This window comes from Ambystoma mexicanum, chromosome 2p (assembly GCF_040938575.1).
Source record: "Ambystoma mexicanum isolate Mex_15411 chromosome 2p, UKY_AmexF1_1, whole genome shotgun sequence".
Lineage (NCBI taxonomy): Eukaryota > Metazoa > Chordata > Amphibia > Caudata > Ambystomatidae > Ambystoma > Ambystoma mexicanum.
The window spans coordinates 1,286,102,413-1,286,117,492 of NC_090923.1; the positions used below are offsets into that span (position 1 = coordinate 1,286,102,413).

Below are 15,080 nucleotides of genomic sequence, written 5' to 3' on the forward strand. Positions count from 1 at the left end.
AAATGGAATGTATCTTTATGTGGAAGCCTAGATTACCTGCTCAGATCTTTTCATGATTTGAACTGATGAGTACGGACTTGATAACATCATACCTTTTGAGTAACTAAGTGTTTGTATGCACACAGAATAAATCATGTGTATTGTAGGTCCTCGTTCTGCCTTTCTCCCCTCTACGTCCGGCAGGGCTGCACAGTCCCTTGCAGTGAGGAGTTATCTTTTTAACATGTCTCGGCAGTTACATGATTATAGATGCTAAAGGTTAACAACTGACAGTGACCATTGCTGTCACACTTTTTCCTTAAAAGTATATTCAGTTTAATTAGCTATTGAAGTGTGATTGTTCGTTGATTAGAAATTATGGGGGTGCAGAACAAGCTGTGTGAACAATGACCGTGTCATGTATTTCATTTCACTTTGTCTCTGAATGGGATTTTATCTGAATACGTTTTCTCAATGATTTGCATGCTGGAGCATTTAGAGTTCCATTCGGGATGGGCACAATAAAGCCACTTTTTGCACTTCGCAGGACTTGGAAAATGACCCCCCTATGATTGTAGCTTTTTTTTGTTTTGTTGATAGCAGTCAAATTCCAACGGAATCCATTGAAGATGACTCCCATAATCGTTTCCAGACATATTGTGGAAATAAAAGTTGATTTGACCTGTGTTTTACTATTTACTTTTCCACTACTTGGTGGAAACAATTAAAATTGCATGGAGAGGACCTTTTTTAAAAAAAACAAGCAAAAAAAAAGTGTTAGCAGCAGTGGTCTCGTCCATGCAATTTTTAGGATTCAAAACAAAATTACCCCCCACCCTGACTCTTTTTCGTCCACATGTGTCTTAAATGATGTATACATTCTCAGGTTAGTTTCATCATGGGACTTATGCATTTCTAAAGTAAACTGTATAAAACATTGTTGTTTTATTTTTTTGAATGTAGTTTATTTATAAAAAATCCCAGGGAAAGCGATACATTTTTGGCACAAAAACGCTTGCAAAATTTTCCATTTGATAACCAAGTGGAGAGGACGTGGGTCTTTTACAATCGGGTGAGCGAATGTGATTGAAGACCAGATATTGCAGCAGAAGGTTGAAACATAAACCAAAACTTAAATCAAAACCAAACTTAAATACATATTTGTACCCACTTGAGCTGGGAAGATGCATGGTCAAATACATAAACTTCAGACTATGCTGACATTTTGGCTTTACAACCTCACCAAAGTTTGCGATCCTGGGCAAATCATTTAATCTCCCTATGCATTAGGTGCCCCTTACAAGGGATTCGGTTTGTTGTATGAGCTATTCCAAGAAAGCGCCACTCAGGGTTTAATAGATGGGCAGCGCGGGGGTCGGGGCCCGCCAAGGAGACGCACACATCTTTCTTTGGAAAATATAAGGCCACATTTATTGAGCAAAATTGTGACATTCTACGGCAAATCAAAGATGTCAAACAAGAATTCATCATGGACAATTGCATATTATCAACAGTATGTACCAGACAAGGATTTATAGTGGTGGTGATAGGGAAACAGTGGCCCCTCCTACCTGCCAAGCCTCACGATGGACTGATATCAGGAGGCCAGAAACCCTCACCCTGTAGTATCTGCCTCCTAATCACTTAACTCAATTAAAATGTGCTGCAAAATTGCAACAAAAAATAAAATGTGTTTCAGAATGTCATTTTGTAAGAAACCAAATGTCCTTTTTTTTTTATTTCTTGATTTAGTATTCTGGAGAGAGGGTGGGCATCTGCCTTTCACAAAAGGATGGTAGGACCACAAGCACCTTCTCTGTTACCTGCTGGGAGTAGCCACGGTGTTCAGGGAGGTATTGTTGAGTGCACACCATCTCGGATGGAATAAGCACTGGTGGCCTTATTTCTCAGCCCTTAAGGAGGCATCATCCTCAATTCTCCCCAGTCATGCCAAGAAGAAGATGGGAGTGATGGTCTGTGGGGGCTGATGGAAGGTGATAGGAGTGAAAGGTGAAGGAAGAGTGCATAGAATAGAACAGGGAGAGCAGATGGGAAAGGAAGCTAGATCGATTGATTGGTATCACCACCCTATTTCTCCTCCTTGTCTTTTGCTCTCAACCTTTTTTTTAAATAGCTTAATTACAGTGTTATGTTGAAAAGGAGAGTACAGCGGGGTGAAATGTCGACAGGAAAGTAATTTAGCCTGAGAGTAAAACTAGAAGAGGTGAAAGACCCTGAACAGCACAGGGAAGAAGCATGTGGGGAAACCCTCAAGACCGAAGCGAAAGCTGGAGCAGGTAAAACGCCCAGAGGAGCATTGAGAAGAAGTGCATTGGAAACCCTTAATCCCAAATTAAGACTGTTGAGGAAACTCTGTGAGATGGAACAGACAGAGGGTGCAGGGGCCCCCTTAAACGCAGAATGAGGATGACTTGAGGTGAACCGGGAGATCATAACCCTGAAGACTTCCTTTAAGTTGCTGATTTATAGTTTAAGTCCTCATTTGTAAAAGTAGTCCAAACAGAGTTCCAGCTTGGCTTGGTTATTGATGCCTGTCCCCCTCATGAAAGTACATATCAGTGGGTCAACTTGCCCAAATATCCTTTGACAAGTAGGCTCTGTGCTAGTCGTAGATAGTGGAGAAATTTTAGAGCAGTGTTATATGAACAGAACAAATGAGGCCAAGAACTAGTCGTGCACTTTTTTGGGCAGGTTGTAATTTGTTTTATGTAATCCCAATCGGACACTATTACATCAGTCCACTTAGGATAGCATTCGCACTAGGACGAGCTCTGCCTTAAGGCTGAATCCGAGTAAGGGTGTTCTCTCCTTGAGCGTGTATACTTGTTGGTGATTGAGTTTTGACCCAATGGCCACCTGATAGATGAATGATCATGCAGGATCAGACATGGACCCCCAAGTTCCTAACTTTATGTGATTTGGTGATTTTTCCCATTTATTCTGGCCGGGTGAACAGGAGACCACTTCAATTGATTTTGTCAAACACCAGGGCTTTCATTTTGTAGCCACTGTGGCACAGACTGTTATGTTTTCCAGTTTTAAATCTGGGCTATGTAGAACAAGATGCCATGGTCTGAGTGACACATTTGCATACATCTTGAAATAACATCATATGACACTCCACCAAAGTGACTGCAGCAGACACATATGAATATTGTAGAGCCAAGAAGCGAGGCTGCGGCTGTGAGGGACTCTAAATTCTATCAAACAGAAGACTGAGCAAAGAAACCCATCTTTTTCTGTTTCAACCAGTTGTGGACCACTTGTGGAGGAAGGAGTTGGCCAATGCAAGGGTTGTGCCTCAGATGCCTATGTAGTCCTGTATTCTTTGTAACAGTATGGTATGGTCAACGGTATTATGGGCTACTGAGAGGTCTTGTGGTTTTTAGGGCATTGGTGGTCTTCATCCAGCACCCTGAGGAGCTCTTTCAGAATGTCCATCTGGATTCAGTTCCTCTGCAGATCTTAAATATGATTCGTAGTCTTGGAAGAGGCCAGTTGTTGTTTCTGTAGCAACGAAACTGGCATGTCGCACCCCTCGCCAGGAATTTCACTTGGAGATGGACCGATAGTTCGACAAGTTCTTCACATCAGACTTCTGTTTCTTTATTGTGGATGACTAATGCTTTTTTAAGGTTGTCAAGTGCTAGACCAAGGGTAAGGGGGTGTTGTTTCCCTCTGTTATGGTCGGCAAGCATATTCATTTGCCCTCAGTCATGCTGGCGCTCTGTGTTGTATTTGAGCGAAGGCCGCCCTTTTCGTTTACCTGCCTTGGTGAAGGCCTCCACTGTTGTGGTGTAAAAGAAGTTCAAGAAGGAGCAGAATATGAAGCCAGCAAGACTTTTGGAATGGAGAATTCAGGCTGGTTGACACTTCTATATTTTCAATTGTGTTAGCAAAAAAGGATAAATAGTTGGCAGCACATTTTTAAGAACCGGCATTTCTGTTCTATGCGTGAGCAGAATACAACATTTCATTTGATTAAGTGCAGATGCTTTGATGTCGAAATATTTCTTTCTGTTACTGCTTTCATCATGCCCTTCAAATGAATTGTCTAGGCTAACGTTTTTGAATCTGGACCTATTTTTGACCAAAGTCGTTCCAAACTCTTTCCAGCTCAACATTGAACCATTTGATGGCTGCCTTGATCTTCTGCTTGGACAGGGCCACTAAGCCTAAAGATTATACTAATGGCCCAGGTTGTTAGGAGATACTGGAATGTAATGCTTGGTTTGAAGATAGTGGTGATGATTTCCAGGTTTAGAGAACTTACATAGGGGTTAATTACACAACCGATTCCTCCAGCTTCTAAGCAGTGGAATATAGTCTTATTAGTATCCAACGTATGGCCTAAATTTATGGACAACTGAAGTGTGAAGGGATTTTATCAACTGCTGAAAGGTGTATGGGGATGGAATTCGAACTTGTGACTGCAGAATGCACAAAGATATCTGATGCAAGGTCTTACTTACAGTAGCAAAGTTGTAAGCAGTTGAAACGTACCAAAGGCTTTCTTTAGGCAAAAAGAGCCCTTTGCTCAAAGTTTGTTTATTTAAGTCATCTATAATGTGCAGCATGCCCCTCATGGCTGGTTTATAGCGTAAAAGAAGCAACAGTGGTGGTGGAAGGGGACTGAAATAGTAGCTTAAAGGGAATCAAGTAGGTAAGTGGAACATCCCTGGCTGATGCCTTTCCTTCTGGTAGCAAGGAAGAGTTGTGTAATGTAACCTGCTGCAGAGCGAGCCACTTGAAGTCTATCCTGCACTTAACTGGAAACCACAGTAAGGTCTTCATAGCGGGTTGAATGTGATCACTGTGCTTCAGGTTGATGAGTTGTCTTGCAGAAAATGTCTGATCTTTTGGGTACGAATTTTCCTGGGATGCCTATGTCGTTCCCCTTGCAAAACTTTAACTTGAACATGCTGCCGCTTAAGGCAATCATGCAAGTGGTTTGTAGGATCGGAGAGATTTCATAGCTGGAGCCGTAGATTGACAAATTCTGATTTTGTTGCCTTTCCCACCCTTTCATATGACACTATCAGAATACACAACCTCTGAGTTCAGAGTTCTTTTAGCCCTGGAGCAAAACACTAATAAAAATCACTTAAAAATGTACTTTCAGCCTGTTAAAAGAATTCATTGAGTTTGGATTTTAAAGGCTGCAGTTGGTTAATTGTTCGGAATGCAGAAGCATCTTTTAGTATTGAGCATGTAGAGTCTAATGATGATGCTGGTGGTTTGGTTAAAAAGTATTTTGAAAAAACACATCTAAGGGTGGTATTCTGTTTTTGAAAATTCTGAATATATTTGCTGTTTACCTTGCCACCATTTGTCTCTCCAGCTCCATGTTTGCAAAAATCATCTCGTACTCATCACCGAGAATCCACTATGAAGCACCAAACCACTAGGCAGGCTCTTTAGGGCAGGTTCTTCTTCTGATTCACTCTTCATGGTTCTGGATCAGTGATTGTACACAGGGCATCTTACGCATGGTTTTCAGTTGCCTTTGGACAATCCATGTTTAGTCTCTGTTGTGGAGAGAGGAAATATCCAAGGCAAAAACATTCTTTTCCTGTGCACCCTTGCACAACGGCTAACCGCCTGGAAAGCTTGTGTGGTCTCATAAATGAGTTTCCCAGGGAACTCTGTCTGGTCTGAGTTGGAGCAAGACGTTCCCAGGACTATAGCACAGTAATCATATTGCTGTCCCTCTGCTTAGCTTCCCTAAGAAGGTTGTTTGAGACCTACAGGCACAGGTTTCTCAGTTTATTTGGGTCAAAGTCCCTCTGGTTTCCTGTTGTACCATGTTAGCGACTAGACTTTAATATTAGGCTGTGACCTGGAGCGCTCCTATTATGCTGCTCAGTTCGCTCCCTTTCTTGAATTCAGTGCCTCAGCGGATCAAAAGCATTAGATGAGGATTGAGCGAGTGGGGTTGGGCGCACCTTTGCATGAATGGTGTTGGATCCCCCCGCAGGAACAGCTGCTACCCCGGCTCATTACTACAGGCCACTAAGGCTTGACTGATGATTTGGGACAGGGCAAATACGAGATCTAATTTGTTTACAGCTCCCTCTCCTCTTACCCGATTCTACTGAACGCAGCCTTTCCAACTGGCTTTTCGACAAGGCCAGAGTGAGCTTTGCAGAGGATTGGCCAACTATTTGTAGATGGGCTTCCTGCAGGTGAGATTTCGCCTGTATATTCCAACTCTGAACCTTTGTTCAGTTTCTTCCCTGAGAGTTACCGTCCCCCAGTTTAGGCTGGCTCGCGTAGGCAGCCACTCCTTTTCTGTGGCAGCCGCTTCCCTGTGGGACTCCATCCCTTTTTTTCCTGCGGGCACTTGAGGATCACCTTTCTTTTCGCATTGACCTGAAAACATATCTTTTCACACCCTAACTGCGCTTTCTCTGGTCGGTCCCTGTACTGTCAGCGCCACGATGCCCTTACTTGTGAAGGTGCACTTTATAAATTCGCTTTACATTACATTACATGGTTGGGTGCTTTCCTTGCAGGACTGCCGCCAATCCTTTCTCCTCCCAGAAACAGCAAAATACACTTAAATCCAGCTGCAACATTGGCTCGGCACACCTAAAATGACAAATGGGGGTGGGGGGAATGAGGTAAACCACTAAATTTGAAGATCTCCAAGTAGGGGGCCCACCATCTCGGAAAATTCCACTTAATATGAGATCCTTATTGGGAAACGCGTAGGTCCCCCTCATAATTATATGGACTGCTCGGAAACTGAGACTGGTAACAACATTAACAAGGTTTGTGGTTTAATGTTTGGACTAGGACCTCAGTCATCTTGCTGTGTTAAATTGAGGGAGAATAGTTCCAAGCTCCTCACCCAGCGGTACCTCACCCCTGAACTTTATCATATGGGTCCCGCCATCTCACCTACCTGCTGTGGGGAAGTGGGGGGGGGTCCTTCCTTCACATGTGGTGGTCTTGCCACGTCCTCCAGCAATACTGGAAAGACATTTTGGCCCGAATTAAGAGCATTACAAGGGTGGATCTTTCTTTGGATCCCTTAGCTATCCTGTTGGGGAACATAGTCCTGGGGGGATTTATAAACTTTCTGGCAAAAGCACCCAGCTCCTCCCACATCTTTTATTGGCTGCCAGGATCACGCTGGCACATAATTGGAAAAGGAACACCTCCCCAGATGCTAGGGATTGGTAGAGACGGATATTGTTCTCTTTAGCTATGGACAAAATTGATGCTACTAATAAAGGAGAATTGCATGTGTACGTTGAAACCTGGCAACCTTTTCTAGACTTCGTACAACGGAATGCTTTGCCAATGTTCAAAGGTTGTCTGATACCTTCTGGGCACTGCACTTGTTTAATATCCTGGAGTACTTTGTAATTGCCCCGTGGTTATGTTTATTTATTTTAAATATTTTTTGTGTGTGCTTGTTTTGGCTTTTGCCCTTCGCTGTGGTGAAGATTATCAACCACCCATACAAACTCTTGTAATGTTCTACCTTGATGGTGCGCTGCAATTCTGGTTATGTACTCTATAACTAGTTATTTATTCCAATTGTGATGGCATGTGTTTATTTTGAATGTTATTTTTCTTTCTCTCAAAATGTAATAAAACTTAATTGGAAAAAGAAATGATGACGTTGCTTTCCTTGTGAGCAGAATCCTTGCGATTGTTTGATCTGAATGTCTGCCTGTAGCCCATCGCACCTGGGGTGAATTGTACCACACCACTGACAGACGCCCACATCTAGAGAATGGGCATATGTGGGAAGTGAGTGGAGGTTCTTTTTCAGGCTTTTATTCACTCCTCCACTTTCTGCAGAAAGAATGCCCAAGTGTAACCCAGTGAGGAATGTCCATGAATTCTTTTAAATAGCCCCTGTCTAGTATACAACTCTGTAGAACTACTCTGCTGCTTTCTAGTTTCTCTGTTAATTTCATGTATTTCTGTTACACACAGCTGCAGTCTTTCAAAGAACTGTCGTATTGTCTTTGCCTGCTTTAATTGGAACTGCACTTGATCTTCTTGGAATCCATACAATGAATGCCCCCACCACTAAGATGGCTCAGATACTGGACAATGAGCACTTCTTAAAATCATCCAGGTAAGAGAAAATCAAAACCCATATAAGAGACCATTCTACCATAATCCCAATTTTGCTGTTTCCAAAAAGACCTTCCGATTTCAGTCATTCTGGGAAAAGAATATTCCTGGGCAGTTAAAGGAATAGCACCTGTCCCATAAGGGTAACTTGCTGTACAACTGAGCCTTTCATGAACCATGTTTTGTCTTGCAGATAAAGTGGGGAATTGTAAGGATATTTTGACTTTCCACCTATGTCAAACTGCTTGGTATTTTTATTTTTAGAGTGGACTACAGACCGAACCCAGGTGCAGCAACAGGGCAATTGTGCTGGTCAAATGTGAAAAGTCTAGACATGGAAGCTGACAATAGTATATTGGCAACACATGTCAACCAGACTAGAGATCTGTTGGTGAGTAGATCCAGAAGAATGTACATTTTTCCAAAGGCAACCCTTCTCAGTAGCTATTGTGAAGAATGTTACTACTTATAAAATACCCCCCACAACTGTAGTAAAGGTTCTTTTGTAACCACTAACCACTAACCAGTTGCCTTCCACACAAGCACACAATCTATGTGGTGGATACCCAGGCCAGTAGCACACTTCCTCACTACCATAGATCCCAACACTTTCTATCATTGTCTCGCTATGTGACAAATCTAGTGTTCTGTGAACCAACTCCTGAACTATGCGCTGCCGATCACAAACATCCCTCCTAATCCGATTAAGGAAACGTGACCTAATGCTTCCCATATGGAAGCACGACCACACCATCCTAAATCTATGAAAAACGTACATCCCTCAGAAAACATTAGCTATAACTACCACAAGATCTAAATAAAAACACACCAAATGCCTGAAATATCTTCAGACTACAGTATTACCCTCCTAGCTATCAAAGCATTGAATTGTGGTTTATTTGCAAATGCACACTTAATTTAGACACTATTGTCCATCCGAGCTTCAAGATCTACTGTGTTGAATAGTTACATAGACCTGAAGAATGGGAATCCTGGATCTGCCTGGCAGAAATCCAGTGTAACCAGTCAATGAACATAACTTTAAACTGTGATCAGCACATGATTGTTAAATGCATTGTGGACACCAACACCTCGATGTACAATACATTTTTTTTAATTTGTATTTATTTTAAGAATAGGGATGTCAATTTCAAACAGATATGACTTACAATAACACATTTGCAGATGGTAGGAGACCTGCCCAGGAAGGGGCCTGTAGTATTGCACAGAGGAGAACAAGTGGTGAGACACTTTTGCGGTGTGAGCAAATTGTTCATTTTGCCAAAGGCTATGTCACAAACAAAAATATAAGAAACGGGTAACTTACAAATGTAACATTAACTTAGGGGGACACGTACGTCAAACTAAAGAGAAATACTGTACAAATATACTCATTTATATTGTTACGCGGCACTTAAAGGAGTTCTCAGGTAAGGTAGGGAGGGTGGGAGAGCGAGCACGTGATCTTACTCTTTGTCAGGTGAGTGAATTTGTGGCCAAGCTTTGAAGAGCTGCATATTCGGTGGGGAATTGATTGTGATTAGCAGTGGGTTCCAATGGAGTGTGGCGAGTAGTGAGAAAGACCGCAAACTATAGGAGACACCGTGGGGGCTTGAAACAGTGAGGTTGAGTGCAGAGGAGGAGCAGAGAGAATAAGATGGTGTGAAGTTGGAGATACAGTCAGACAGGTATTGAGGAGCAAGACCATTGAACGCTTTGCATACTAGGAGAAGGAACTTGTAAAGAGTGGTTGTGCACAAAGAGCCAACCAACCTGGTATCATTGGGTATAAATAGAGAAGGGTCTGGGTAGGTTGTAGAGAGTGTGAGTAGCAAAGTAGAGGTCTAGCGGGAGGAAGGACTGGAGACGATGGCCAAGAAGTAGGCACGAAAAGTAGGCAAGTTTGCTGAGCACAAGGATGGAGATTTGATTTTTTTTCTTCATAGTGCGGAGTAAGAAATGCATCCATTTTCCAAATGTTGTTAGGGTTAATACTGTCAGCAGAGGTGATGTTAGTAATGAATTGTTGCAGTTGGACGTCACTATCAAAGTAGACCACAAGGTTAAAAGCCTTTGTTCAGGGATCTAGAAAGTTAGATGTGAAGGAGACGAGAGGAGTTCGTAGTGTAAGCATTGGAAACTGAGAGAGAAGCGAAAGAGTCCGACATGAGGCAGCATAGAGCCATTCAGTGATGGATTGCAGTGAGACAGTTTGTAATCCTTTCAGAGATGGCTGTAGTGAAGGGGGAAAGAAGAAAACGAAAATGAGTGTCATCGTCAAAGTGGTGATGGTGAAAGCCATAGAATGAGATATGTCTTCCTAGGGCAGAGTGTGAAGAGCAGAGGTCCAGGGACTGATGCTTGGGCGCCGCTGACAGGGAGAAGGGTGGGGTCAGAGGTTTGCGAGTTCCAGGAGAATGTAAAGGAGCCACCTTCCCGGTAGGAAGCAATCCATGCAAGAGAAGATTTGCAAAACCTAAGGTCCTGGAGTGTGAGGAGGAGAGTGGATTGGTTGAACGTGTTGAAAGCGGCAGACAGAATGGATGAGTATAGAAGAGAGCTTGGAAGGGTGTGCAGGAGAGAAAGTTGGGGACATGTATGAGTGCAGTCTCCATGGAGTGTTTACTACAGAAGCCAGATTGTGGATCGCCGAACCTGCAATACTCAAGGTACTTACTGATCCGTTTGAAGAGCACCCCTTCAAAGAGAGAAGAGAGGGATTGATAGAGACCGAGCGCATGGGTTGGCACTGCGAAGGATGGGTGATAATCTGGTAGTGCTGAAGTAGTCTAGTAGAAGGGGATGATGGGGAGAGGTGGTAGAGAGAGCTAAGGAGGATGGGAGAGATGGAGGGCAGTGAGTGTCACTAATGTTGGAGATTTTAGCTCAGTAGTAGGCAAAGTCATTAGCAAAGAGGGAGCAAGTGATGACCATTGGCTTGGAAGGTGGGAGCAAAGCTTGGAGAGCATATGAAAGTTTGCTGGGATGATTGCAAAGGGAGGAGATTAGATCTATAAAGTAGGGGAATTTGGCAGAGTTCAGTGCAGAGGTGATGGCAGCAACAGAATTTCTGTAGGCTAGGAGTGGAGTGCGGGCCTGTGATTTGCACCAGCTTTGTAGGTCATGATGCATGTTTGTTTTAAGGGTTTTGATCTCAGATGTGGTTTGTGACTCTGGATGGCAAGGTGTGAATGTTGGTGCAGGATAGTGTTGTCATAGGATGACATATGTGCCCAGTAAAAGTCTCAAAAACCATGGTCAATGAATGAGTCATGGCTAGAGGAGAGAGGCAGGTCAGAGGTCCCCCGCATAATCAAAATAAGGGGCAAGAAAGTCCTGCTTGATTTGCCTCTTGGCCATTAAAGAGGGGAGATGATGGGTAGAATGTGGAGGGACTGAGATGGTAAAGTGAACAATGGAGTGATAAAAGGCAATGGGTAAATGGAAAGAGTTGGAAGAGGAGAGCGAAATAGAGGGTAAGACATGTTAAAGAGAGTTTGCACCAGAATGGTTAGGCTACTCAAGGAGGGAGTTACTTAACGAGGGAGTTAAGCTTAGGGTGGATGGCTCCCTAGGTCTTGGGAAGGTTGAATTCCCCCAGAGATTTTATGAACGTGGTTGTGTATAGTACCCTTCTGGCATTTTCATTGCACTGCTGTGCAAGGCCCTGTGACATAACGTGGGGGTGTGGGTTGTGCTTTGGATGGAGGGAGAGGCAAATGCAAAAAACTGTGGTGTTGGTGGGTGCCATCTGGTAGTACCTGAATTTTGAGTGCCGGTATGGATCTATGGGACTCGCGTAGACACTTAGGTAGGTGCTTATCTGGATGGGAGAGACCAAGGTCTGATAAATTGCAGTACTGCAAATTTAGGTTAGCAGCTAATGTGGAGATATGTTATAGTGCTAAAGATGTCAACTTTGTCATAACTTCATTAATGATGATGTGGTAACTGACAGACACAAGGTCGCTGTTTGCAGTGGATTTGTTTGTGTATTTTATGTTCAGACTATATTTTAGAGATGTGGCTGTTAGTTGGGGAGAGTAAGGATGTAGACATACCAGGGGCACTTGTAGTGTAGATGGATCAAAGTGGTAGGGGTCAATTCCATTAAGGTCTCATGGAGCTCAACCCAAATTAGTCTGCTCTCCAATCGTTCTTTGCTGGTAAATTACATGTGAGTTTGCGGTATGTTTATATACCTTTGGAGGGGAGGATCCCTGCTATTGCAATTACCATTTCTGGGATTCCTTGAGTGACATTTTCATGCTGGTCTGATTCTAGGGTTTAGTAGATTAGCCCTGTGTTTTAGCCTTTTACTGAATGACAAGTGTCCAATTCGGTCACATGTGTCTTGGCAGATGCTTTCTGAGTTTGGGTAAAAGGTAGAAATTTCTTGCAACTAATTCTGGGGCTCTGACATAAAAGGCGTGGTTGGCAACACCAGGGATTTGAACTGAATCGCCTGCTTGATCAGGAGCCACTGGGGAGTGTGTGGGGTTGGGGAGATGTATTGGTATCTTAAGTTGCAGAAGCAGTCTTGCTGTAGAGTTTTGAACCTTGTAGCATTTTGAGTATGTATTGTGGCAGACCAAGGGGAGGTTGAGAGTGCTAGTGGGGTAACTGCGATGGTTTTGTGCAAGAAGGTCAAGCAGGGCATGATGCGTCAGATCATTGGGAGTTTTTGGAAAAAGTAATTACTTAAAATGGTTTTTACCTAGGATTCCAATGTGAACTTGCTGCCGTCACAAGTCTGATGTTTATGACAGTTGTCCTAAGCAGAGGCAAGATCCCATTTCTGCAGGCCAATGTGAATGGGTGTGGAATTTGATGTGTTAAGTTTTATCATGAGCACAGTTTTGGTTAGGTAGAGTTTCAGCCTGTCTACAGTCCTCCAGGAATACACAAGTGTGCGGTATGTGCTGAGATCCAGTGAGCTAATTGTAGTCATTAGTGAGCTTGTGTATAATTTGGGTATCAGTGTCCATGAAGCATGTGAGGCCTTAGTTGTTAAAAGGTTCCAGGAGAGTGGACACATGAATGCTCAACAGTAGTAGCTGGATACTGGATTCTTCAGCTTCTCTGAGATTGCGGGGACATGACCTAAAAGGGGCAATGTGTTTTGTTTCCATCCTTTCAGAAGGCAATGTGGTTATCCAACATGGAGCCAGTTGAGTTCCGCCTCTACTCTCTGCCATACAAATGGACAAAAAAAGAGCTGTGACGTGGATGCATGGCATAATGGTTTTACACAAGGCTTTTAAGCCATACATTTATGTTACGGCTCTGATGAAAATAAGTCTCCATATGTACATACAATTCCTTGTGCATTAAAAAAATGACTTTCCATTTCTCAATGATATGCACTAATTATATACTTTTCTTGGGGACTGGTTGATAAGTGAAGATTTTTGGTAGGGTGCTGTATCAAGATGAACGGTGTCATTGTCAAGCCTGGCGTCTCGCCTTTGTTGAGTACATGATCTCTGAGAAGTACCGGGTGGCTGTTCTTCCAGTGGTGTCTGTCTTCTTATGTCCAGGTTGAAAAAGTGGCAAGGTAGTAAACAGAAAGTCATCTCAGAGTTTCCCATGAGGAAACCTGCAGAAAACCCCAGGGACCGGCTTCCTGCACCATGCGGCAGCTCACCCAGATTTCTGTGATGCAACAATAGCACTGCGTGCTGGACTGGAGAGCCTTGATGGAATGCAGTGGAGATGATCCATGAAACAAGGTCAAAAGGAGACTGGGTCAGGTAGAGTACAGCTCGCAGGTAATAGTACTCAGGCAGGCACCAGGGGACACCCCAGGCAGGCAGAAACCAGGAGAAGGCCCCACTGAGACAAGCGAAAGGCAGGCACAGGGGAACACAGCATTGTAAGGGTGCAGTAGTAAGACTCTGACACAGAGGGGTCATAGTGGTTGGCATAAACTTTTATTATATTATGAAAAGAAAAGCCTATCTTACCCTAACTCTAAGAGGGGTTTCCCTGCCTCAACTAAAATAACTGTCAACGTCAGGATGTCAAAAGCAAAAAGTCTCAATGTCCAGTGTCAGAATCCTAACTCTGTCCCTCACACTCTAACTTAAACTAAATGCAAGGGAGGTCTTCCTGGCCCACAGGAATGGCTCTCTTCCCCTGGACAAAAGACAATTAGGAGTTTATTAGTTGCTTTAAATGGTGGGGGAATGTCTCTTCGCCAGCTTTCTTTAGGCTTCTGGTGCTGTTCGTCAACTGCTGGGGAATGTCTACCTTCCCCAGCCTTCTTCAGGCTTGCAACACAGTTCAGCTTCTTCTCTGTTTCTGGGGTCTAGACCCTTGGATTAGCAAGCCTGGTTCTTTTCTCGCCAGGCATTATGACAAAGAAGAGGAGTTTGGATATGTCTCCAAACTGCAGTGGGTCCCTGACCCTGGTTGGCCGACCTGGTTCGGTTTTATCAAGTACCACGATGAAGAGTGGCATGGATGCTCCTCCAAGCTGTGGTGGGTCCTTGACCCTAGGTGGTAGACCTGATTTCCTTTTACCAGGTACTGCGACAAACAAAGAAGAGTGGCTTGGATGCTCCTCCGAGCTGTGGTGAGTGCCTGACCCTCATTGGCAGACCTGGTTTTCTCCTTCCTCCTGTCTCCTAGTTTCAAACGGAGACTTGGTTAACTCACCTGTCAAGCTCTGTTTTCCTTTGTTCTTAAAGTTCTTTTGATGGTCTCTTGATGGTACATACAGACATGGCTTACTCCCCTGCCAAGTAGTGTCTTCACATGTATCATTCTCAGTTTTCTCTTTGATTTGACACACATACTTTACTCCCTGTGACAAGTCAGAAATGTAAATAATAACCTTAGCGAGGATTTCCCTACCTATCCTTGTACTCTAGATTGTTTCCCACTTAGCCAGGATTAAGGCAGGCTTCTTAGATCAAAGTTCCAGTCAAGAATGTTCTTTTCAATATCCAGAGTCTGTTTCAAAATGCAACACAGTTCTC

The 15,080-nt window shown here is 43.5% G+C and overlaps 1 protein-coding gene across 1 annotated transcript in view; it reads left to right on the forward strand.

Annotated features, from left to right (window-relative positions):
- Positions 1 to 15,080, forward strand: part of VWA3A (von Willebrand factor A domain containing 3A) — a 2,090,411-nt gene that overhangs the window by 32,554 nt on the left and 2,042,777 nt on the right. Inside the window, exons 2-3 of the mRNA XM_069645605.1 lie at positions 7,954 to 8,098; positions 8,362 to 8,488. Coding sequence (XP_069501706.1) covers positions 8,034 to 8,098; positions 8,362 to 8,488 — 192 coding nt within the window. The 5' untranslated portion in view covers positions 7,954 to 8,033. The remainder of the gene's footprint in view (positions 1 to 7,953; positions 8,099 to 8,361; positions 8,489 to 15,080) is intronic.